Below are 26,674 nucleotides of genomic sequence, written 5' to 3'. Positions count from 1 at the left end.
TTTAAAAACTCAAGAATCACAACCCCTCCTCAATATTTACAAAAAGTAGTAAAGCTTCTCTGTAATCACACCAAACATACAATATCACAGGTGAGGGACAAAACATGAATTAGATAGTTCAATAATTCATTTTTATTTTTTTTCTGTTACATTATTTTTTATTAATGATTAGGAGAACATTACAACACATTGATAAACATACAAATTGTTGATGAATAATTTGCAACGTGCGAATTATTAAATACAATACATAATAAGAATAACATTTTCTGTTCTAAAATGTCTCTTTTGTTCCAATCCTAGGATTTTTGTTTTTAATATGATGAGATTCTAATTAGAGAGAGGCACATACTACTGTTTTTAAATACTGAGGGTATGTGCTGTGCCTTCTTTAGTCCTGAAAGATTGTATCCGAGAATAATAGGGGGATGTACTCCCGGCTCTGCAGCGCTGTGGACTGATGCATCCACTACAGGGATCTGTGTTGGCCCCGTGCTCACAGGTTTGAATCCCGGCCCTCCATCCTTCTGAGGGCAGTAAAACGAGTGCCATTGAGTTGGGTAACAGTAAGCATCCGTTATCCGTCAGCAGCACCAAGCTATTCCTGTGGGGGTAAGCAGGCGCTCTACAACGACGCCTGTTACATTATATACCTCTGCTTGCCCACTGTCAATACAGGATATCTTGTCTTAAATTGATTGCCACCCTGTGCTGAACTGCCTAACTTTTCTTCTCCTGCTGCATTGGCCCTGCCCGCCCTGAAATCCGCAACCCCTGGATCCCACGAATTGTGCAATTTTTGCCCCGCTCCCAACATAGGTTTTCTGCAGAAAACCTTGGAGGGAATCACGTCTGCTCTGCTGATGTCTTGGTGCAAAACCAATGGGCTGCTTCATTAAAATCAGTCTGGCTTCAGGCCCCTCAGAAGCATCGAAAACCTCCACTTCACGAGGGAGAACATCCTCCAAGCCTCAGAGAAGATCACCCCTGTCGCTCTCATCCTTTTGGACTTCTCTGCAGTGTTTGACACTCTAAACTGCGACATACTTGACAGACTCCGCAGACTCCGCTCCACAATTGGCTTGGAATATCTTAGCTGGATCCTACCATGTTAGAGTTGGTGGTTTCACCTCCCCAGTCACCCACCCGTCTCGCAGTGTTCTGTGGGTTTCTAACAATTCCCCTGGGCTGTTAAATGTTCATGTCAGCCTTCTGGCCTAACGAAACAATACCTTTAAACCTCACTTCCAGATTTACACTGACGACTCTCAACTCCTCCGGGAGACTTCATCCAATGACTCTGGTAGACACCTCATTCCTGCCTTCCTTACCCCGAAGAGTGCAAGACTGGACCATCAACAACAACCATGCCTACACGGAAAAGGGCACCTTCTCACCGCTTTCCTTTCCACTGCTCCATGGTAACCCCTTTTCTCCTCAAACCCTCAGGCGACTCTCACCATCTTAACATGTGGCCCAGCATTTTCTCTTTCCCTTTCCCCATGAAGTGGAACTGGCTGCATTTTGGCAGAAAACATCCTTCCCGATGCGGCTCTCTCTCCCACCATTTTGAATGATGGCTGCCTTCCTGAGCTCTTAATGCTCACACCAGTGACAGGAGACAGGGGCCTATGCTCTTATCTGATCGCCACCACCACTCCGACACTCAGGAGAATTCTGTATCGACCCCCCTGCAGTTTAGATTTTTATTCTTTCATTTCACTGCAGCTCAAAACTGAGGTAAGACATTTTCTGCTCACTGTCCTCCATAATCTCCCAGTTTCTTTTCAATGAGTTTATGCAGTGTGTGAATAGATGTGGTTGGCTGGAATGTGCCGATGGGTAGAGCATCTACGTTGGCCCACAGAGATCTTAGTACAGATGAAGTACCAATTCTGCTCTAGATTTGTGTATATATGTATGAGTTTGGCATTGCACAGCTGCTTTTATTCTGTGACTGTGAAAATCAATTGGATTCTCTATACGATCTATATCCAGTTAAGGGAGGGTAGGTAGCACAAGCGGTGAGCCATCGCCTCTGGCTGACTCTGCCTTTCATCCTGCTGCGGTTGATAAATTCAATACCCTTAAATTGGGTAAAAATAACAGCTACTATTACAGCCTTCGGACGCGGGAGGAATGTGTATAGAATACACTATATCAAAACTGGATATTATTATTCGTTAAATAACTAGATTATATATTGTTTGGCTTCAGAAATGGCATAGCGTCATAGTTGAAAATATTTTAAATGTTCATGCAAAACAATTGTTGGAATCTAAAGTCTATTGGGTGGATTGATAGCTCAGCAAGTTATGCTCTTGGGTTTTGCATGTGTGCGTATCCTTTAGGACTCTGTCGAGTCCTTCACCACGGAATCACCTCATCCTTCCTTGGTTGATCAATTGCGAACCATTACATCTGATAATAAAAGCTAATACTGTAGCACTAATACGACAGTGCTTACAAGAGATGAGAACTTTGCTTGAAACACTATAAAAACATAATAGGAGAGATCTGATCGTTCTGCCTTAGCTAGAATACAGAAACCCTGTCAAAAGAGCTCAGACAGTGAGAATCTTTCTCAAAGTTTTCCTCGCTGACCCTCAAGACAGTGTGGCGTGTCTTCTTGGTATTCTGTTTTTTTATGTCCACTGATCGCATGACAATAGACTTACAGCAGTGTACAGCTCTGGCAAAGAGATTTTTATTTGTATAATTTTTTTAAATATAGAGGAGGGGCGTAGGAGCCGGTCCTTGCTACTGAAACAGAAAAAGGTGGAAAATATCATGTATTGATATAAAATATATACCCTGTTACATGTTGCATTATCACATTATATGATCATTGAGGCTAGGGAGGTGAGCCTGCTTTGCAAGACCCCCCTAAGGGTCGGAGCAAGTGGGACCTTACTGGGAGAGACCCTCCTTTAGGGGACAAGGACTCCGTTCCTGTGAGTAACTCCCTAAACCATTCCCCATGATGGCATATATGGGACTATCAGATATGAAGAACACTGAAGTCCAGAGATTAGGCTGAATACAAAACCAAAATATACCTTTACGAACAAGAAAGAGGATTTGTCTCTTTAAGGAGAGGTTTTCATTTAACAGAGAAGAGTAGGCTGGAAAGGGAGCACATGCTGGGGCAAGGTGAAGCAGAGAAAGACTAATGTATGCAGGGGAAGCCCCGTGATAGCGTAAAACCTGAGATAGGTGGAGTTGAGGAGAGCCACAGAGCCTATCACTTTCAGAGGTGGCCTACGTGCAGGAGCGAAACGATGAAGACCCAACGTTTACCCACAGTGAGAAACAGAGGACACAGGAACCCATAACCTTGTCGGGGCGTGACCACAACGACTTTGTGATAGGCAGTGCGCCCATCAAACAATACGGAAACCACTGCGCTGAAGAAACAGCGGGGTGTTTGGTTATCCGCAGCCTTAACCGATCAGAGGGCGAGAGAGGACCGGGAGTAGAACGCCGGTGGAATTGCAAAGGCAGAGAAACGGAATGAACAAAGCAAACCCAAGTGAGTGCAGGCCCTTGAAACGTTCTCGTACAGACCCATAATTAATGGGGAGAACAGTTGAATGGTGAGGGCACCAGAGAATCGTTAGGAAGTAGAAAAACAAATCCCAGTGAAATTGACGAGATATCGTATATAATAAAAGGCCAAGTGTATGTTTGTCCGATACAGTCATGCTCAGTAGAGACTGCCCACTTTGCCTATTGTTGCCGCTAGAGGGAGCCGTTATCTAAGGAAATATATAGTGGTCCCACTGTGTGAATGAAAATCTACTGTATCTTCTGTATCTCATCGCCTGTTGTCACCGCTAGAGGGGGCTGTTGCCTTAGGATATATAGTGGTCCTACTGTGTTCATGAAAAACGAAGAAATATTTTTTATCTATTAACATGAATTACAATCAATTCCAAGCAAATATACCACATAATATATTAACACTCTGAATTTTATTTCTTTACGCACTTTGGTCCGTGCTTTCACACTATTTTAATATAAAACCGATGAGGTGGAACTGTAATAATCTGGGAAAGCCAATCACGATTAAGCCTGAAGGAAAGATCATTAAGACTAGGGTAGAAAACCCCTGGGATGAAGAGAAGTATTATACCCATTAAAAAAGTAACGAGTGGAGCAAATCAGAGAGAAAAGGATAATGTTCTAATTAGGGCAAGGGAAAGAAGCAGGAGAAACTCATCCCTGTGAAATTGACAAGATATTGAATAGAAAGCCGATGAAGTGGAACTGTAATAATGTGAGCAGCAAATCACGTTTAAATCAAGAAGAGAGATCATTAAGACTTGGGTACAAATACCCTGGGAGGGGGCAAAGTATCCCCTAGTTCAAGAAATACAGAATGTAGCATCCCCGAAAGAGAAGCTTATGGTTATGAAGTGAAGTCAGGTGAAGCCCATAAAGGAAAAGATACGCAGAGTAAGCCACCGCAGGAGAGGGGGGACATTAACTGTCAAGAAGGGGAATCCCACCCTGGAAAGTATATTTATGTATTGTGCATTTGTTAGCTGCTTATACAACAAGTAAATGGTGTTAGGGAACATGGGAGGTCAGGCTTTCCCCTCTCATGTACCTGGACTTTTCATCGCTTTGCAAAATGAGGTCAGGCTTTCCCATCTCATGTACCTGGACTTTTCATGTGTAACTGCCTGCCATGATGTAGCCGCCTTGCAACATGAGGCTAGGCTTTCCCATCTCATGAACCTGGACTTTTCATCGCTTTGCAACATGAGGCTAGGCTTTCCCATCTCATGTACCTGGACTTTTCATCGCTTTGCAACATGAGGCTAGGCTTTCCCATCTCATGAACCTGGACTTTTCATCGCTTTGCAACATGAGGCTAGGCTTTCCCATCTCATGAACCTGGACTTTTCATCGCTTTGCAACATGAGGTCAGGCTTTCCCATCTCATGTACCTGGACTTTTCATCGCTTTGCAACATGAGGCTAGGCTTTCCCATCTCATGAACCTGGACTTTTCATCGCTTTGCAACATGAGGTCAGGCTTTCCCATCTCATGAACCTGGACTTTTCATCGCTTTGCAACATGAGGTCAGGCTTTCCCATCTCATGTACCTGGACTTTTCATCGCTTTGCAACATGAGGCTAGGCTTTCCCATCTCATGTACCTGGACTTTTCATCGCTTTGCAACATGAGGTCAGGCTTTCCCATCTCATGTACCTGGACTTTTCATCGCTTTGCAACATGAGGCTAGGCTTTCCCATCTCATGTACCTGGACTTTTCATCGCTTTGCAACATGAGGTCAGGCTTTCCCATCTCATGTACCTGGACTTTTCATGTGTAACTGCATGCCATGATGTAGCCGCTTTGCAAAATGAGGTTAGACTGTTGTAATGCATGTACTTGATCATCAATGCACTTTGTAACTCATGTAACCATATTCTTAAGCTTGAAGCGCCCTGATACCTCAGGGTTATGTGCGCTATACATATGCCCAAATAAATAAATAAAATTAGATATAAAACTGTAAGATAGAGGGAGACCTCTATCTTACATTACCGAAATCAAAAGGGCTTGCCAACATGAATCAAAAGATAAGACAGAGTTTAAAAAATGGTAATTGGAAAACTATCCTTGCAGAAGAGGAAAAACCCAAAGACCTTGTGAAGATTTTCAAGAACGTATGCAAGAAGTGACAAGACTATTTAAGATTAAACTACTAAAAGGAACGCTGAAGTGAAGGTGAAACGTTGCGAGAAAAGACGATCAGGAGAAGGAAGACATTCTCCAGACCTTTTTTAAGTTGATTAGAATAGTGGTAGGGTTAGTTAGAACTCATTTTTGGACAGCAGATTTATTCATTTTGGGACTTCCCGATGACTGACGAGCACCTTCGTTATTTCTATAGGCAAGGAACACTCATATAGCAATAGGGAAAGATAGGCTTTATTCTTATCATTTAATAAATAACTAGTGGAAATGTCATCACACTGTCCGCGTCCTACTTCTGACCCGCCACACATCATAATTCTATAGAATTATAAATGGGGAGCTATCCTCTCCGGAATATGTAACACTGAGGTGTTCCGAGTGAAATCTGATAGACGATGAGAGTAGATATTTCATAGCTACCCATCTTTAACTTTATGTTGGATATGGATTTTGTTGAATATAATTAGCGGCTGTACTGATAGAAATGCAAGGAGAGTGGATATAGTTCTGCAGATTTTCAGTCTTTTGTAAATTATACACAGTTTTTTTGTTTTTGGTGTTTTAACAGTGCAACAATGGTTCTATTTATTGGTGAAATAGTATTTTGTTTTGTGAAGGCATCATGAAGTAAGACACAGACAACAGACTTAAAATACAAACAAAAGATATGTATTAACTTAAATGTCAGGATGGTTCAAGGCCTAACTTGCCCTATATTAAGGTGGTATTTCCCTACCTGAACGAAACTCGGGAAAGTCTGAGTCAAGGAGTTCAACTTAAAAGTCTGTCTGTATCCAAAACCTAGGCTTGCCCTCACAAATACAGATACACCGTGTGTAGGGATGGCAAAGTCAAAAGAAACAGTGTTCAACACAAAGTTCTTAGCTGCTTCCAGCTCTCAGCTTCTTCTTCAGCTCCCTTCCCCAAGTTAAAGAAAGTTCCACAAAAGTCTTAGAATGACCTTTCCTCCACTCAAGGTAATACAGTTCCACACAATCGTCAGGGTTCCCTTCCCAAGTTCCAAGCAAATAAGTTTAAAGGAAAATGGTCTTAAGCTTTGGCCCAAGACAAAAGGTGTAATGTCTCACATCTCAGGGCTCCCTTCCCCAAGACCTCAACTCTGCCAGTTTTAGTAATTTTAATCTTTCAAACGAAAAGGTTAACGCAATTTAAGGTCAGCTTGACCATAATTTTGGATTGCCAAATCCATTCACTGGCAGAGCCCCTTCTTAGTATTTTTCCATAATGTCTTTTGGTTCTCACAGTTCAGAGCTCACTGGTCTAAGAGCAGTTGTCGGACCACATGGTCCACCCACCACTGGTCGCGCAACCAGGATCCCTCTCTTTGTGGCCTCTTGGCTTTATGTATCCTCTTGCCAGCCTTTGGCCTTGCCACACTTCAATTGTACATAACATTCACATTATTGCTGCTTTCGCTACCTGCTAGGAACACCTCCGTGGCTGCCGAGTGCCTCTCCCGAAACTCACCAGTCTGTGGTGATGTTCCCCGGCAGCTCCCGCTCTCTCCTACAGTCTTGTAGGTTAGTGGGCACTCTGGTATGTGCCCCGCTGCCATTCAGGGGCTTGTCTCTGCCCCGCTGAGTGCTCCACTGTCTCTGACTATACGCGGACAGCATAACGCTCCCTCCAATGCTTCTGCAGCTCCTGCTCAATGTCTCTTGTCACACAGGCTCCTGTTTTTGCACACTGGACCTTAGGCTGGCATCCTGGCAACTCACATGTCCCACCATGGCTGCCTCTTCCAAAAACGGGTGTCCTTTTGGTTTCCCATCCACAGGACTCCCTATCTCTCTCTTGGCTGCATAGTCGGTCTGCGTTTATACACTTGTAGCATTGTAACAGGCTGCATGTGTATACTTTCAATTGGATTTGCCTGACAATGATTAACATGACATGCCTGACCTTCACTATACTGACAGGCATCTTCCTCGTCCCAGTACTGAAGTGGTGACATGTTCCAGTGTGCATAACTCTTATTCTCTGCTTCCTCGTCTCAGTACTGTCAAGTGTCACGTGTGGAGAAATGATGGGAATTGGCTTATGATAGGTCATAAAGGTCGGGGAAGGGTTAGGTTGGTCGTTAATCGGTAAAGGGTGATACTATATTTCGCCCAGGGGTATCCCTCTCCCAATCCTCAAGGACTTTCCACCCAGGTGATCCTCCCTCGCTCCTCTGCCCCCAGGGTCAGGATCCAAAAGTGATGGCCTTTACCTGCCCGCCTGCGCAGAGGATCCAAGGGGAGTAGGAGTGAAAATACCCTCAGGTTTCTCACAGTTTTCTGTTTCTGAAAAACATTGATATTAGCCATTCAGGCAAAGTTGGACACGTTTTTTTCCTCTTCACGTCTTGAGGGCAGGCCTCAGGGCTACTAGGGCTAGATTGGGTGCACCGATTGCTGGCAAAGAATGAAGGTCCTTTTTTCAGATGTGGCCTCGTTTAGTTCCAGAAGCACAGCTTTCCTGGGTAAGATGGGTGGGCTTTTGGCGGGCTCTAGCCGGGTCGCACAGTATTGTGGAGCTCTGTTTGCCAGGCACCTTGTACATACCGTGGGATTGGCACATTGAGCCTGTTGCGCTCGGGAGGCCTACGGATGACTTTGAAGCAGCGTTTTGGGTAAATGCTGGTGTGTTGTTGAAGTAAGGCTTATTTGGGGCACAGCGAAGCAAGGTTTACTTTGCTTTGAGGCACTGGGAGTAATCGCCCGAGACTGTTTGACGTCACCGCAGAGAATTATGACAGTCATAATCCTTTGCTGTGATGTCACTCAGGGAGTTATGACATTTGGATTTGCATGTATTCGCTAATTGCATTTAATAGAATAATGTGTGCTCTTATATGGAGGTTCCTAGTGGATTCCTCCTGCTTCAAAGTGCAGTGATAGCAGGTGATATTATTATTATTACCCCAATTTAAAAGTACATTTCTCACATGTTTAAATAAAAAAAAGTGGTACCAGAAGTTGAAGATGAAAAGAAGATGTTATGTGAAGATGTAAGTGGTCTCGGGAGGATAGCTCATGGGCAACGTGCTCTAGTTGGAAGCAAGATAACACAGAAAAGCACAGAGCAACACAGGTTCAATCCCCGGTTCCGCGCTTTGAAACCTCTGAGTATTAAGTGCGTTATAAATAACCTATTATAATATCAACGATTCATAGTACAAGGTTAATACTTGTCATATGTGATATTGTGCTTCGGAGCAGAAATAGTCAGGTCTGGTCGATGAAATAACGTGTATGGAGCATGATTGAGCTTTGGAGATAAAATAGATGTTTACCATTGGTAGCACAAATATAAATTGCCTTCACTGTGGTATTTGGGGGACACAGCGGTTGATAGTGCGTATTCCGGTTACTTGATTTGGACTCCCCGCCCTGTCATTATTTGCATTTGCATTCATTTGAAAAACAGAGGAGTCAATGTAGATCAGAAGTGACCCACAATAGCACATTTACAAATGGCGCCGGCATTCCCCCGAAGGGTGCCTGTACAGTAGCGCACAATGATGAGAAAAGATGAAAACGCGCCCCTCTATTTGTCATAGGGAGGTAGATATGTATAAAGGGCCGCCTCATATGTTTTTATTCAGTCTGTGAGATGTTTTTCGGCATATAAAAAAATATAAATTCTCATACATTAAATTCATTACAGTAGTGACACAAAAGAATACATACAAATTATAAAAAGTCAATATAAATCAACGACTGTAAAAGCGATAAAATGTCACTTCCCAGACACACGCATTGTATATAAGCTGTAGAATGTACTACAATGCAAAAAAGATGTATCTTCTTAAAAACCTTTTGAACCTAATTATGCATGCATTTTTCAAATATTACAATGTCCTCCACACTGACACAACTGACGGAGATTGGTAACACCATGACATTGCTTGTGTAACGGTTTGTAGTGTGGCGTCTTCTTGAGGTGCCAAGCGGGTGGCCGGGGCGACGGCGCTGTTGTGCGACGCGGCCGAGGAATTCCAGGACGGAGCGAGGGAGAGCGACGGTTGGAGCAGGACTGTGGAGAAGGACAAGGGCAGGCGGGGCTCAATGTATATGGGATTACTTATCAATACAATATTCTGATCCACTTACACTGCCTCCGTTCTAACGTGCTGATTCCTAGACATGGGAAGAGTGAGTGAGTTGGAATGGCACCTCTCACATGACCTACATTAAATAATGCCACAATATAAACAAGGAAGATGAAATGCCAAAAACAGCAGTGTGCCAGCAAAAGAAGCAGAAAAGGAAAGGAAAGAAAACACCAACTTTAAGAAAAAACACAGTAAATCAAACAAAAACGAAAAAAGGACGCCAGGGATTTGGTAGCAGGTGGGCTAGCACCAATGTATTATAAGGAATCAAATACTATTGACTGCACATTTATTTCATTGTTTTTTTATAACTCGCCTAATACCGTACTGAGTTTGGTTTCTAAGTGCGGATCCGGGATTTGAGCCCATACTTGAGTTCGGTTTCTAAATGTGGATCTGGGATTTGAGCCCGTACCTGAGTTCGGTTTCTAAGCACGGATCCGGGATTTGTACCCGTACCTGAGTTCGGTTTCTAAGCGCGGAACCGGGATTTGAGCCCATACTTGAGTTTGGTTTCTAAATGTGGATCTGGGATTTGAGCCCGTACCTGAGTTCGGTTTCTAAGCACGGATCCGGGATTTGTACCCGTACCTGAGTTCGGTTTCTAAGCGCGGAACCGGGATTTGAACCTGTACCCGAGTTCGGTTTCTAAGTGTGGATCTGGGATTTCAACCCGTACCCGAGTTTGGTTTCTAAACGTGGATCCGAGAGTCGAACCTCTGTTTCTCAACGTGGTCTTGCTTCCAAGACAATCGCATTGCCCCTGTGCTATCCTCCGTTCATGGAAAGTGCACTGCAATCACAGGGGTGTGTGACCTCATACTGACAATCATGCTTCTATATAGTCGAGGACCCCTTGGTGATTTGCAGTATCATTGTTACATACAGTTGCGGGGCACTTCATCCCACATCTACAATCCAGACACATGGTGTTATACTTCTCTTTCAATACAATCAGACCTTTTTCCTAATTCTTTTTTATTTATGAAGTGAAGGAAAGCCTAAAGAACTTGCAGAGAAAAACATATGAGCGGATACAGAAGGGATAACAGAGGAATGAGAGCAGCAACTGAAAAAAGAACCACCCCCTTGGATGATGGATGGACTGCATTTCAGGAGCCAGAGCCTGGCAGAGGGTAGCTGCCCACCTTTGCAGATGAGATACTGGATCACCAGCCCCATCTGTGGCTACATGTATTATCCTAACAGTGTGATATGATAAATAATACGGTTCCATGTCATTTCATCGTGGGATGAAATTTCGCTGGTTTTTCTTTGCGGATATTTTAACAAAAAAACTCATCAATTTTTAATTTTTTCTTTTTGTTGGTCCCCCCCTCAATTCCCCCATCCCCTTTAATTTTGTATCTATTCCCAAACACCCACACCCCATATATATATATTTGTAACCCCCCTATAAAAATGTGATTATTTATTTAATTAAAATATCCACAGAGAAAAACCCAGCGAAATTTCATCCAGCGATGAAAGGACATCGGCCCAATAATACATAGGGAAGTGGACAGCAGTGAATGACATTGTTGGGCTAAAGAGGCCCCTTAACCTTGTGAGTCATAATTATCATTTGCACGTGCTCTCATTTGCACGATTCATACGTACTCAACATAGTAGGCGCCATAAATGGGGTCGTCAATTTTCTCCCAGCCATATGGAAGCTCTGAAAAACAATGAAGAAACACATTTTCAGGAAAGCATACACAGGCATGATAAAACATGTCATACAGGATTAAGGACAAAGGATAGTTTAGTACATTAAAAGCAGGCATGTTTGCATTATTACTTTATGAACCTCTATACATTAGGAACATGCAGAACCTCGGCACACATTAGCTTTTCAGATGAATTCTTGCAAAGTTCAGGTATCAAGCTCAAGAAAATGCTTTTATATTCACCTGATCGAAGACTAAGATCAGGAATGTAAGGTGAAAACTTGAAACTCAGCTGTTGTTTTTTGATAAGGTGTTTTGTTCATGCCTTTTGGCTGGCAACTATTGCTGATGAAAGGAAGACGCATAAGGAGAGGAAATTTATCTGGGCCAATTTACAATAGGGTGGACTAGTAGATTTACCAAGAAGCAACACTGACCCAGGAGTGGACTAGTAGGTTTACAAAGAAGCAACGCTGACCCTGGAGTGGACTAGTAGAATTGCAAAGAAGCAACGCTGACCCTGGAGGGGACTAGTAGATTTACAAAGAAGAGACGGTGACCCTGGAGTGGACTAGTAGATTTACACAGAAGCGACGCTGACCCTGGAATGGACTCGTACATTTACAAGGAAGTAACGCTGACCCTGGAATGGACTAGTAGGTTTACAAAGAAGCAATGCTGACCCTGGAGTGGACTAGTAGATTTACAAAGAGGTAACGCTGACCTTGTGGTAGACTAGTATATTTACAAAGAAGAAACACTGACCCTAGAGTGGATTAGTAGATTTACAAAGAAGTAACGCTTTCCCCTGGAGTGGACTAGTCGTTTACAAAGAAGTAACACTGACCCTGAAGAAGACTAGTAGATTTACAAAGAAGCAACGCTGACCCTGTAGTGGACTAGTAGATTTACAAAGAAGTAACGCTGACCCTGGGGTGTACTAGTAGATTTACAAATAAGTAACGCTGACCATCGGGTGGACTAGTAGATTTACAAAGAAGTAACGCTGACCCTGGGGTGGACTATTACATTTACAAAGAAGCAACGTTGACCCTGGAGTGGACTAGTAGATTTACAAAGAAGCAACGCTGACCCTGGGGTGGTCTAGTAGATTTACAAAGAAGCAACACTGACCCTGGGATGGACTAGTAGATTTATAAAGAAGTAACACTGACCCTGGAGTGGACTAGTAGATTTACAAAGAAGCAAAGCTGACCCGGGAGTGAACTTGTAGATTTACAAAGAAGCAAAGCTGACCTTTGAGTGGACTAGTAGATTTACAAAGAAGTAACACTGACCCTGCAGTGGACTCGTAGATTTACATGGTGCTGCTGCTTCGGTGACAACCATGCCGGTAGGGCCTGAAGACCCGGCCGATCAGGCCTGCCGTGGGATCCGTGGTCCCTACCGGCATCATTTTAGTATGGCGGTCTGGAAAGGGTGCCGGTACGTCGCTACCACTCTTATTTACGGACCGCCATACTCTGAATGGGGGCCAATGATTGACTTTTGACTTACTCTTTGCAAATCTGTCCCAATGTTGCCTAATAAACATTTTAATTTGATTTTTATTTTTTTCTGCAGGGAGGTTCATAGATGTTGATAACAATAAGGCCACTAATTTCTATTTTTTTAAAGTATTCCTTTGCCTAGGGTTAATAGGGGTGAGTGGATTACCCTGCCTGTTCTTCCAGGGCAATTTTCTAATTAAAATTAAATGCATATTATGAATACATTTTACGTGATTACTATACATCAGGTTGATATTATTTTGTTTTTCTCTATTTGGCATATCTCAGACCTTTTTCCCATTATTTTGTGTACCTGCTTCCCTCATAACCCCCTTGGACTGCCACTTCCCCTAATTACTGCTTTCCTTGTATGATATACATACTATTTTTGATTGATTTTAAAATGTTTATTAACATCCTTTTTGCTATGAGGGAGATTTGTTTTAAGATGATTCTTATACTCCATCAAAATTGAGGGCGATACACTCAATCACGCTATTTTCTATTTCTTAAAAAATGTACACTCAAATAGAAACATTGGGAAACACGTATATCAGTGTTTTAATGAAGCCTTGTAGATGGAGGGATGGGTCATTAGCATGGAATAATGACCCCCGTCCCACAGGTTATCGCTGGAGAAGCAGAGGGTCTTAAATTGAGGAAGGATCATCATTATTACACAGCAGATGTTATGCTTCCTCCCTAGGCTCTGTCCAGGGAATTTGAGGAAGCATCACTATTACACAGCAGATTTCATGCTTCCTCCGGTGTGCAGTGAAAAAGTCGAAAACATTAGGTAGAATGCCAAAAATGTAAAAATAAAAGTCTAAAAATAAATTTCAAATGTTTTATTTTTTTATTTACTTTTTTTGGGTTCTGCAAGTAAAAAAAAGGGGTAAAACAAAAAAAATTACAAAAAAGGGGGTTGGGGGAACCCCCCATTTCGAACATAAAACAAACAAAAATAGACGTTCGAAAAAACATTTGTTGACTTTTTTTTTTCGACATTATGTCTTTCAACATAATGTAATTCGAAATTATCACTATAAACCGCTTCCTCCATAGGCTTGTCCATAGAATTTGAGGAAGGATCACTATTACACAGCAGATTTCATGCTTCCCTCCTAGGCCCTGTCCAGGGAATTGAGGAAGGATCACTATTACACAACAGACTTCATGATTCCTCCCTAGGATCCTAGCCTGCAAAATGTATATTCTCAACGCACCTCCCACTGGTAACAATTAAATAAACATTAGGTGTCTCCATGGAACCATTATGATGTTACCAGACTCAGAGCCAACCGTTTTGCCTTTTTCCAACACACTCTTTCTACATTTTGCATTCAGTACATCCCATTCAGCATTGCTTTAGTCTGTTAGCACTGCTCTAAGGACCACACTTCCCATGATGCTCCACTGTTTGGGTAGTTCTAGTATGCTTCACCCTCTTGACAACACGCGATTGGTTCAAACTTTTCCCTGTACCGATTGGGCACTTCCAATGCGCTTTTTTGTTTGGCTGCCGCCTAGCCTGCACTATGCATATCTACTTAGCAGCCAGCATTCTCCTCACAGTTTCATTTCGAGCTGAGGACCCCGTATACGGAGGAACGCTGGACACACTACGGTAAGCTTGCTAGGAAATGGCATTTTTCCAACTAGGTCTAACTGCATGGAATATAGTGTTCCCCACTACCTCTCAGTGCCACTTCATGCACGCATTTTTAGGCACTCTAAGTCCTCTACACCCCCAGTATTTTTTCCCCAAATCAATTGTTTTTCCCAAATCGGTTTCACTACTTCAATTTTAGTCTTTCAGACCACCTGAACCACCGGCCAGACGTCCACACCCCATAGCCACGCACTCGCTCACCCCCATGCTTTTCGAGGGTAATCTACCCCAAGTAGGATTCTTTTACGATCCTCTTAATCCTAACCCAGGATCATGCGTTCTGATCCTGTATTCTTTTTCTCTCAGGTCCGGGACCCGCTGTGGTCTTTCACAGTCAGTATGAACCCGAGAGATGTCGACCTGAAACATTCACAGGCAGATTCCTAAGTGCTATTACGCACATACTATCCTTTAACTACGTGAGGATAGTTCCCAGCTTGCCACTGCCACTGGTGCAGCAGGTAAGCCGCTTTTTAGTTGCACCATGAAATGTAACATTGTATCTAATACTATCCTAAATCAATTGAATCACCCCTTTCTTTGAAGATCCTCACTGCCTCTCTTACACCCACAGAATCAACGGACAGCATCACCAATGGTGCCTTTCCTGATGAAGGCCAGCATACAGACCGGCTTCATTCAAGCCACGTTTTTGGCCGAAACACAACTGTGTCCACACCTGTGTCGATCCCTGTGACACAACTGTATCTTCCCCTTTGTGTATGTTATGTCAATATTTGTTGTGTACACCTTATGTGAACTAACCCTGGGGCCATCTTTAAGCCTCAGGTATACTTTCCCTGCTTGATAGTTCTTTCTCTATCACATTTTATACAGGGAATGTATTTCAGTGTGGAGCTACAACCTCACTACACCAGAGGTTGACACTTAACCCGTGTTACCACCGTTCATAATAACTTTTGTCCGTTTTATGTATACATCTTTAGCCATGATTAGGACCCTCAACGCTAGGCGTTAGACCATAGGATGTCTGCCCCATAGACACTAACAGGACTGCCCAATCCAGGTGCATTTGCAATAGCACAACCACGCACTAGTCCCCACCGGGCTTGCCTAACACAGGCGCCATCCTGCCACGTTCACAACATGCGCGCCACTAAGACTTGTTTATCACTCACATGCGGTTCCCTAGTCTGGACTCTTCTAACCATCACCATAACAATGGCCCTCACCAACCCCATACCTTGTAACCTGCAAGAGAGAAACTTGCGACTCAGAGCTAGGCTGCCACGACTCTATGACATCAAAAATAAAAGAACCAGCCCATTAGTACCCACAAGTACCTCCACTGCCATTAATCTTAACCTCCTAGACTCAGCGACGTTACATCGTCCTGAACCACATGTTGTCCCATACTACAAACAGAGGAAACCACATGATGTCCCATACTACAAACAGAGGAGACCTATCCCCCTTACCCCCAGTTCTGCCAAAGACAATACTACAACTCCTTCATTATCAGGAGCCCTTATTAATGCTAGGTCCTTTATAGCACATAATACTGAAATAGCCAATATACTGGCTATGGACAACCTAGATATCCTTGCAGTTTCTGAAACCTGGCTCCACGATGCAGCCGGCCCTGCCCTCATGACTGCCATACCAGACGACTACAACATCCTAAGAGTCGACCGACCTAACTCTAGAGGAGGCGGCCTGGCCATCATAACCAAAACACAGCTAGCTGCTAGACTCATCCCACACCCAACAATTACATTGTGCAAACTTCTCTCAGCTAAAATACCTATCTCTAATAATAGCACTCTAACGATACTTCTGATATACAGACCACCAGGCCCACTAGGCAACTTCGAGGAAGACCTTTCCAGCCTCCTCACCAACAGTATTAAAGACTCCACTCAGCTTCTTTTACTAGGTGACTTTAACCTGGGCTTTAACGATGCTGAAGATAAACAAGCCCAGACTATCCAATCAATTCTAGTCAACCACGGCATTACCCAAAATGTCCTAACTCCTACACACACAAAAGGACGCACACTAGACTGGATAGCCAACTACAACTGCGACATCACCATCTCTAGTGTCTTACCTCAAATATGGACAGACCACTATCTGATATGCTTTACAGCCAGCATCGAGCCTCCCAAACCTAACAAGAATAAAATAGCACCCCCCTTGCCAACGAGAAGCAAAAAAGAAATCACAGCTGAAAAACTACTCCCACTTCTCCTACCAGATCTCACAATCAGCTCCAATGAACCAAACCCTAGCGAGTTAGTTGAATCATTTAACAACTCCATGGCCAAAGCCCCAGACCTGATTGCCCCTATCAAATTCCATAAAAGTAAACGTGAAACCCACCTTAACTCCTGGTTCACCCCCCACCTCAAAGAAATGCGTATCCAAAAACGCAAACTCCAAGCTATTTGGAGACACACTCCCTCTGCTGACAAAACCACACTTGCCAACTTTGCCAAAAAATACAAGAAGGACATAGTCCAAACTAAAAAAGAATCATTCAATGATAGAATCAATAAAGCCAACTCGAACTCCAAAGAGCTCTTCACCATTCTCCGGGAACTGGAAAACCCAATAGCCCCTATAGACAATGTCCCCAAGGACAAATCTTGGTGCACTAGCATCCAAAACGCCTTAGCAAATAAAATCACTACCCTTCAATCGAAAATTGCTAAGAAAAAAGCGTCCCTGATCCCTAACGGAACTCATACCACCCCATTGAAAGAGATACCCAGCACATCCACCCAAAGCAACTGTAAACCCTTCAGGTTTACTAATATTTCTATATTAGAAACTGAAAAGGTAATTCTCTCCCTTAAACCGTCCAACTGCCAAGGCGATAGCTGCCCTGCGCAAATCCTCAAGGATGCAGCCAGAGATCTAGCACCTTTTATCTCGAAACTTATCAACGCCTCCTTCAATACGAATACGGTACCTACTAACCTTAAAGAATCCTGGGTACTGCCCTTACTCAAAAAACAGACACTTGACCCAGCAATCCCCACTAACTACAGGCCCATCACTACAGTCCCATTTCTCCTTAAAATTATAGACAGAGTAGCCTACCTCCAAATCCAAAATTATTTGGAGACACACCATCTATTAGGCTCACGGCAATCTGGCTTCAGACCTCTGCACGGTACTGAAACGGCCCTTATCGACCTCAAGACACAAATCGACGAGTTGAAGAATAAAGGTAGTACAGCTATGCTCCTCCTCCTTGACCTATCAGCGCCCTTTGACCTGGTGGATCATGCAGTATTATGCAACCACTTAGCGTCAGCCGCCCATTTCTCAAGTGAAGCTATAGCATGGGTACAATCCTTCCTAGCTAACCGGACGATGAGAGTATTCTCCCCTGTAGCGGCAGCGGACCCAATCCAGATCACTTGTGGTGTCCCACAAGGCTCATGTGTCTCCCTGACAATGCATAATATCTTTACCAAGCCTCTCTTCGACAAACTTGACAGATTAGGGGTAACTTACACTAATTATGCGGACGATACGCAGATCCTCATACCACTATCAGGCAACTTTGTCGAAGACACAGCTTTAGTAAACAAAATTTACCTCCTCATTCAGGCATGGATGGCCTCCCACGGCCTCTGCCTAAATGACGACAAAACTGAGTTATTGATCCTGGGCTCCGACTCCAACTTAAAAAACTGAGTCCCAACTATCGCAATTTCAACATAGATGGTAACACAATTAAGGTGGCTACTGAGGTAAAAACTCTAGGCTTCTACCTCGATTCTACCCTATCCCTAAACAAACAAGTTAACACCCTGGCATCCTCCACAGCGTACACCTGTAAATTAATCAGGACCTGTAGACCTTACCTCTCTAAAACCAACTGCATCTTGCTAGCCAATGCATTAGTCATGTCCAAACTGGACTATTGCAATGCCCTCTATGCAGGTGCCAACAAATCCATTATAAATAAAATGCAAATCCTTCAAAATAACGCTCTCAGAGCAGCCCTTGACATACCCCATAGAGCACACATTTCCAACATCAGAAAAGACCACCACTGGCTTAAAATCAGCGACAGAATCCTGCTCAAGACACTGTCGCTCACCCACAAAGGGCTCAACCACGCAGCACCCCCTTATATTTTGGCTAGACTTACCAGAAAAACCTTTAGCCACCACACTAGGGCTACCAACCACTTCTTGCTCGAAACGCCTAGATTTAGACGATCTAAAGCGGGTGGAGCAAGCTTCCCTGTCAGAGCTGCCCAGGCCTGGAACGCACTGCCCACTGCACTGAGAGCTAGCCCACCCTACTCTAACTTCAGATGGAAGGTAAAAAACTGGCTCTGGTCCAACGACAATTAACCCACGCGGCACCCTACAGCTATGATACCCTTGTACCCTAGTCTAAGACACTGCTGATGCTGCTTTCTCCCTTCTCACCTTGTACATTCTTGTAATACTGTAATATGCTAGCTCTTCACTCCAACTGCTTGTACTGACTTGTATGTATTGTATTGGTTTGATTTGTATCCTATGTATGTAACCTAAGCTTAAGTAACCTTGTGCCTGCTGCGCCCGGCTACCCCTGGGTTTGGTGCGCATTATCAAATAATAAACTAAACTAAACTAAGGCTCTCGTAACCGGGACTAATGTCCAGCAGAGGGACTCCCAGGAACCCCCCTTCTTGTTTGCATCCTTTTGGCATAACATATCCATTTATATTGAAGCCTTCAAGGATTAATCACAAACAACACTCATGGAGGCATTAGACTTAATGGTAAGATAAAAAGAAAAGTATCATTGGTCTATTCAAAGAGATAAGATAAAACAATATATATGCATAAATGCTAATCTAACACAAGAATGATTCTTGGGAAATAAATAAATTGTTACCAGATGTCATCACTCTGTCACCCAAAGATGTTCACTCTATAGTATGATATGAGGTAAAGAGCTTAGTTTAGCAATTCTGAAGAGAGAAGATGCTATGCAAGAACAAGCTAACCATGCAAAGAATCATTAAAGTTATCACAAATCAAATACATCAATAACACCTGGGGCCAGATTGCCAAGCATTTGCACAATTTTCTGCGCGGGTGAAACTGTTTCATGGGGAAAAGGATTACGAGCCCTAAAATAGAAGCACACAAAAGCATTAGAAGAAAGGTTTCTGTCGAGTGTAGAACTGGGACTTCTCATACGTAGAGTCAAGGCGTTCATTGATCCATGTTGCTCGGGCTAGACAAAAAGCCACTCCAAAAGTCTGTGGAAGCAATAACCAGTATACATTTGCTCACATGTACAGAGTGAAGTATTTCACAGTCTTGTCAGGTACCTTCAAAAGTGAACAAAGAAAGCTCTACTTTCAAACCAGGCCCAGCTGCATTAGGTGCTCTGACTCCCTCTAAGAACCCAAATAACCAAGGGCGGTGCCTAGCTGTTGCCTAGCCAGATGGCTGCGTGATAAACGGCCCTGCGCAAAGCATATTTATGGGGCTTTGTTTTATGCAAGCAATTTCGGAAAAGCATAATGGGTGATGTTTCGCAAGCAGGTTAATTAGATGGTGGAACCAAATTGCAATTTACGAAAGTAGCTGTTTAGACGGAATATTCCTACACAACACTGCCCTTTTCTGTTATGGCGGAGCCTGGCTAATTATTCATTTGGCAGGACTGAGTGTAAAATAAATAACTACAGTTCAATGAAATATGTTGATCCTTGAGATTTACGTTTGATCTCCTGCGTGACTTCCCCTCCAAGACGTCTTATCATGTATACTTTTTATTTATTAGTGGACATTTCAAAGAAATTGACACTCTTGCACTTCCCAGTATGTCTGCTCTATGAGATCCGTAGACTGCACTTTGCGTTTTCTTCTGATGTCACTTCCTGTTTCAGGGATTGAAGGCAGTTAACAAAATGGAGGGCATCCTTTGTAAGTAAAGAACTTGGATACATTAAAAATAATAGAGATTCAATGTGTCTTTAAGGCTCCAGTAGAAAATTAAACATTAATAAGAGTGTGAAGCAACGTATTGTATTTTTGAGAATGTCGTCTAGCGGCTTTTTCTGTAAGGCCTCTCTGCCCAGCTAAACACAGATTCTAATTAAGTGCAATGTGAATCTCTTTACTATGGCTACTGTAGCCGCCATGTATACTGTCCAATAGCCACTGTGGAGGTATCCTGATGCCGCGGCTCTTATGGAAAACATATTTTAAAACAAGTCCTGTATAGGTCTTGGAGTAATCAAATTTTTGGTCTGTGCAGGTGAAAAGTAAATTGCGGGCTAGATACAAAGAGAGCAAAATCAGCAGGAACAGGTCACCACAAAAGAAGAAATTGGGCACGACCAGTCGGATGGTGACAGGCTTGTTTCTGCATGGATCTCTTTTGGGGAGACATTGGGGTGACAATGCGAAGGCCATTTTTGATTGGTCCAGTGGCAGGTGTGTGTATTCTATTAAGTTAACTGTGAGTGTCAATATAGATAGCAATGATTTGGGAAGCTGCCTGGTACATGATATGCACCGTAAGGGATTTTTGGGGACTATCACAGATTTATTAAATGGGTTTTTTATAACGCGGCTAATACCGTACCTGAGTTAGGTTTCTAAGCGCGGATCCGGAATTCAAACCGCGAGCTGTCAGGACGCATTGCAAGTAAAGCTCTGGCCCCTGATATGTGTGGTCACGCTGCAGGTCGCATGATCCAACCCTGTGCATGCTGACTCGCCCCTCCACCCTTCTGAGATGTATACATTGGGCCTCATTGCAAGTTTGGAGGTAGCCATACCCTTAATAAGGGCATGGCTACCCCCAAACTCGGGTCCGGGTCCCACAAAAGTGGATTTACCAGGCCATTCCGACCTTGGAGGGCCAGGTAATTGCCTTTCGCGGGACCCGGACCCGGTACGTCCCCATTCTCATTTGAGCCCCCATAGGGCTCAATGGGAATGGGGAGGATGGTAGCAGCGGCACCATTCATAACAGTACCATTGCTACCATCCTTGTCTGCTCGCGGGTGCCACTCTGCATCCCTGGTCTGACCAGGCGTGCAGAGCGCCCCCCGTGAGCAAACTCGTAATGTTGCGGCATGGCAACAACGGCGCCGGTAGCACTACCGGCGCCGTTGCTGCCTTACCGCAACATTCGTAATGAGGCCCATTGAGTACCATTACATTTGCTAACAATAGCACTAATTAACACAGCACTCCGAAGCATGAGAAATAGGGCGTCAAGCGCTACATAAACAGGCATTATTAATGATTCTTGGAATACAGCGTGGATGAGGTCTGTTCTTTGACTAACCTGGCCTAGAGGACAATACACAACACGTAGATATGCAATCACTTTGCTCGTTGGAATAATCTGAAAGCGAAAAAAGGGGTTCTTCGATACCCGCTAAAACTGAGGCCCCCCTGAGTTAAGCAGCCGTCTCATTTATGAACAAAGTGCACACCAGTTCTGCAAACGACGGCCTCCTGTGGAAGCCGTATGCTGGAACCAACTGGAACTCCATGCCGCTTCCGAAAAATGCTGTGGAGCCATAGCTAATTGGGTAATAACATTAAAACAGAATGATATCCTTACTTGTCACACATTTGTTAGAACTGAGCAGGAGGAGAAGCAATGGGGGTTGCAATGACATTGGAGGCGCAGTGCATGCTCCGGAAATACTCCATGCTTAAGGCTGCAGCGCGGTCCTGCCACGGCTTTGAACTTGTAATGTAAAAAAGAAAAATTTTTATGTAATTGCTTATTTATAAACCAGAGGTTTTTAAGCGTGGACTCTGGGCTCGAACCTGTGTTGCTTTGCGTCATCTAGCTTCCAAGGCGAGCGCGTTGCCCCTGAGCTATCCTCTCGGTCTAACTTCCCATGTGCGTTGGTCCTGAGCTATCCTTCCGGCCAAACATCCTACGTGCAGGCTGTCTCCATGTCTGAGGTGAGCACCTCAGTCGAGCGGTATCCACCCAGACCTCAAGCATACATTCCCCATATCCTCCCTATTTTCCATTCATCTCCGCTTGACGGATATCCAGCGCTTTAAATGGAAAAAAGAAGTACAGATACTCACCAAGCTACGAAAGCCAGACATTCAGACGCAGCGCTTTTATATGAACAAGCATGAGGCGCGTGCGCACGGAGTGGTTCTCTGAGCGGATTATTAGCATGGAGCAGATCTTTGCATGGAAACCTGGGCACCACGTAAATTCCTGCATGAACATCACACACCTACAATGATCACACACCTACAATGATTCTGCTACAGCCTAGTCTTTGCATGTATTGCACAGTGGCTACTAACAAGGGTTGACCTTCAAACACTATTTATAGGAATATCATTATATAATTAAGCTTTATAGGCCTAGCCCTGGTATGGACCATTCAACTTCAAAATGATCCAGACTCCTAGTATTGGGAAGCCTCTATGATCAATGTGCCCCACCCAGCGATTAGTCACTCAAATCATGTGTATCATGTGTTGGCGTAGTGGGGAGGAAGTGCCGCGTTGACATGCTTGCCCGAGCTGCAGGGGCGTGCCCACTGCATCACTTACTGCAACTAAATGCGACATTGTAGATGACTGGGTGAAGTTGCATAGAGGGGATGTTACTATCGCTGGGCGTGAGTGTGATTCTAAGTGTTCTCGCGTCAGTGTGGCGCGGTGCCCAAATGGCAAAGTGCGTACCAGATAGTGTGTACTAGATACCAGTGAGTAGTGCTGGAGATTCTATCCCCAGCACTTCTAACACATTTCCTGTTTATATCCTACCTAAACGTGAAGCACTCTAACAGATAGAGAGAACCTGCTTCTGTTCGAATATGCATTAGTAAACGAGGGGTTCATTTATGTAGCAAGTATATCCGTGTCACATACCCCGAAAGGTTATGCTTGTGTCTCTGGAGCCCAGCAGGAATCCTCTGGCAGGAGACACCTTTACCGGTGAACAGCCGGATCAGACCAGACAGCTTGCTACCAGTACTCAGACTGACAACTCCTGCCACAGTGCCAACCTGCACATCTCCAGGGTAGAGGTTCTCCATCCGCTAATCCTCCCAAGAGGCAGAGGTGAAACAGTGCCTCCATCCTCCATCTAGCTCCTCCTCTCCACGCCCGCGCGGAGCCTGTCTAGGGCAGAGACCGTTATTCACTAGGACAAACACAGCCATTATGTGGCGCCATATCACCAGGTCTATCATTATTCAGTCCTAGCTTTGTAGGCAACGCACATCTTGCATGCTGGGTCTGTCAATCTCATACATGAAAAAAGCAAAACCACATGTCCCTCTGTCCATCATACAGTGACTAAAATGTTGCTTATTGTATTATTAAAGAGCACACCTAGATTGAGAGCAGCAGAGTGTTGTACAGAGGGTGGACAGCCAGCGTTTGGGCCAGCGTCTTTTACCAGTAGCGTAGTACTGTGAGCTGCGGTCAGAGCGTCCATCAGGATTTGTCCTTGTTGAAAAAGCCACGATTCGAGAGATTCGTGAAATGTAAGAAATGTGGGGGAACTGCGATCCGATACAGGGATCAAGTTCCAGGGGGTGGTATTGGTTTTAGGGGAGCCAACCGTGCAGCTGGGAGCACCATCATTAGGGCCTTTCCCCCATCAATGTGCGAGACCACAGGGGCCTGCATTTTGGTCTGGAAATCGTGCAGTGGAATGAAGGGTTTGATTTTTGCAAAGGGTGGGGATTTTGGAGCCAGGTCGTTTGGTCGTTCTTGGCTAGGTTTGTTTTCTGCAAGGACAGTCTGCTGAGAATGGTGAAGCCTAAGGATTTTGCTGAATCCGATGATTGCGGATCAAATCCTTCTAAGCGCATATCATTGAGCCATTGTTTAATGAGTTGTTGTTTAGCGGGGGGACCGATGAGGACGAATTAGGTCTTGGTGTCAGGTTTGTGGTAGACAGTCGACAAACAAGTTTGGATGATGGCTAGGTAATTGCAGAGACGACTGATGCCCCATGGACCTTTCACTGTCATGTATAACTGAGTGCTTACCTGTGACTTTACTGAATTAAACAGTAACAAATACTTTTTTAACTAAACTTTTTTACTGAAAGAAATACTGAATTATATATTTTTTTATTTGGGGACCCCCAAACCAACTTTTTCCCTTTGTTTATAATCCCACCCCAACCCTCTGCACACCTGTTTTAACCCCTCACCACACCACCCATAAAGTTATATTTCAATTACTTAGAAAGAATTAACAGCAGGCTTGCTGGAATGGGGAGTGGGTTAGCGGTGGTGCATGCAGTCATCGCAATTGACCACAATTCTGCACTTTTCCCCGTCCCCCTCTCACATGCACTTCCACGTTCTCAATGTGACTGGGCCTAATAAGATCGTTGTTTTGTTCTCCCCTGTTCCCCTCCCTTGCCTCGTTGCGCTCTGAAACACTTGTGTACGAGCACGATAGAAATAAAATATCAATTCAATTCAATACATGCAAGGCCATAATTCACAAGGGCCCTTTCTTCCCCAGTGTCAATCAGCGGCACGTCCCGCTGACTTTCCATTGATAATATGGGGCATGCAGCAGATTGACAACATGGGGGGAGTCTGAAATGGGCGGGGAGGGGCGGTTAGGGTGAGGGGGGAATGCCCATAGGCTTAAGCAAGGGCATGCAAATGGAAAGGTGTGGACACATAGCCAAAGAACATCCCCCGGTGGTGTCCCTCCTTAGATGCCATCTCCATATTTTCACCTCCCATCCAAATAATTTTGACTTTATAGATGGCACGTTCCGTCCCGCGTAATAGCCAAAACTAAGAAATACACGTGCTTATGAAACACCTCCCCAGGCAGGGGTGTTGATAGGTCTGGAAAAGATCCGGGGCTACGTCAATGTCGGGACTGTCGGGACTCGGGCGAGCCAGCCTTTTGTTTGTAGCCTCTGAGATTCCATCTGGGGCTACAACCAAAAGACTCAGGGCTATAGACCCTCCTTCCCTAGCAACGCCTCTGTGCCCAGGCATGAATTTGTAAAGCCCCTGGCAGCACACAAAGAAGACAGTAACAGGCATATATACACGCTAAGATGACGCACTAGCTGACTTAACCATGTCGACTAGAGCTTCTACCGTGCCGGCCTTCACAAACAAGAGCTGCTGCATTCTAAGAGATCAGTGTTATAGTACCTGACGGCTCGCCTGTGATCGCAGTTGGGTCTATCAAAGCCGATTGATTTCCAGCAAGAAAAACATGTTTTTTTGTGTTAACGCAGAAAGCCCAGAACACCCTTCCCAAAGGCATTGCCAGTCTCCAAGCCTCATTTGCACCAAACTGCATCCCAATTCAGGAAGTGGCACACATATTATGTCATGTTATGTTGATATATACTGCGCACCGCTACCACCCAGTGGGCAGTCTCCAGGCACTCACGTGGCTATGCAAGAAAAGAGGGCGGCCTGTGTTAGTGAGGATGTGATGATAAGATAGGTTCAGAACCAGAGGCGTAGCCGGGATTGTATAACAAGTAGGTCTTGAAGCTAATGTAGTTGTGCCCACCACAGTGGCATGAACACCTGTAAATGTCCACAGATTTTGGGTGGGGCTAGCCCACTCAGGCCCTACCCTGTCTACGCCTCTGTTCAGAACCAGGAGAAACTGGAGTCTGTGTGCGTTGTCTTGCGTGCGCGTTGGTTGTGTGGCCCGGCTTGTTGTAACCGTAAGGGTAAGACTCTGTGGGCCTCATTACGAGTATGGAGGTAGCCATGCCCTTAATAAGGGCATGGCTGTCTCCATACTGGGTTCCAGGACCGGGTTCCTTTAATGAGGAATTACTGGGTCATTCCAACCTTGGAGGACCCGGTAATTCCTCATTGAAAAAACCCATCCCCATTCCCATTTGAGCCCCTATAGGGCTCAATGGGAATGGGGAGGGAGCTAATAACGGGCCCGTTATTAGCTCCCTGGTCTCCTTGCGGGACCCGCTAAGGATGCCTGGTTTTACCAGGCGTCCTTACCGGTCTCGCAAGGGGGCCTCATAATAGGG

General features: G+C 44.4%; 1 protein-coding gene across 10 annotated transcripts in view; it reads right to left on the bottom strand.

Moving 5' to 3' along the window:
* Nucleotides 1-26,674, bottom strand: part of MAGI2 (membrane associated guanylate kinase, WW and PDZ domain containing 2) — a 3,248,720-nt gene that overhangs the window by 973,643 nt on the left and 2,248,403 nt on the right. For all 10 annotated transcript variants that reach the window (XM_069628034.1, XM_069628038.1, XM_069628036.1 and 7 more), the window contains one exon: nucleotides 11,454-11,511. In XM_069628034.1, the coding sequence (XP_069484135.1) occupies nucleotides 11,454-11,511 (58 nt within the window). The remainder of the gene's footprint in view (nucleotides 1-11,453; nucleotides 11,512-26,674) is intronic.

The sequence above is a fragment of the Ambystoma mexicanum genome, chromosome 12, assembly GCF_040938575.1.
Source record: "Ambystoma mexicanum isolate Mex_15411 chromosome 12, UKY_AmexF1_1, whole genome shotgun sequence".
Classification (NCBI taxonomy): domain Eukaryota; kingdom Metazoa; phylum Chordata; class Amphibia; order Caudata; family Ambystomatidae; genus Ambystoma; species Ambystoma mexicanum.
Note: the sequence above shows the minus strand (reverse complement) of the source record. Positions and strands in the feature narration are given on the sequence as shown.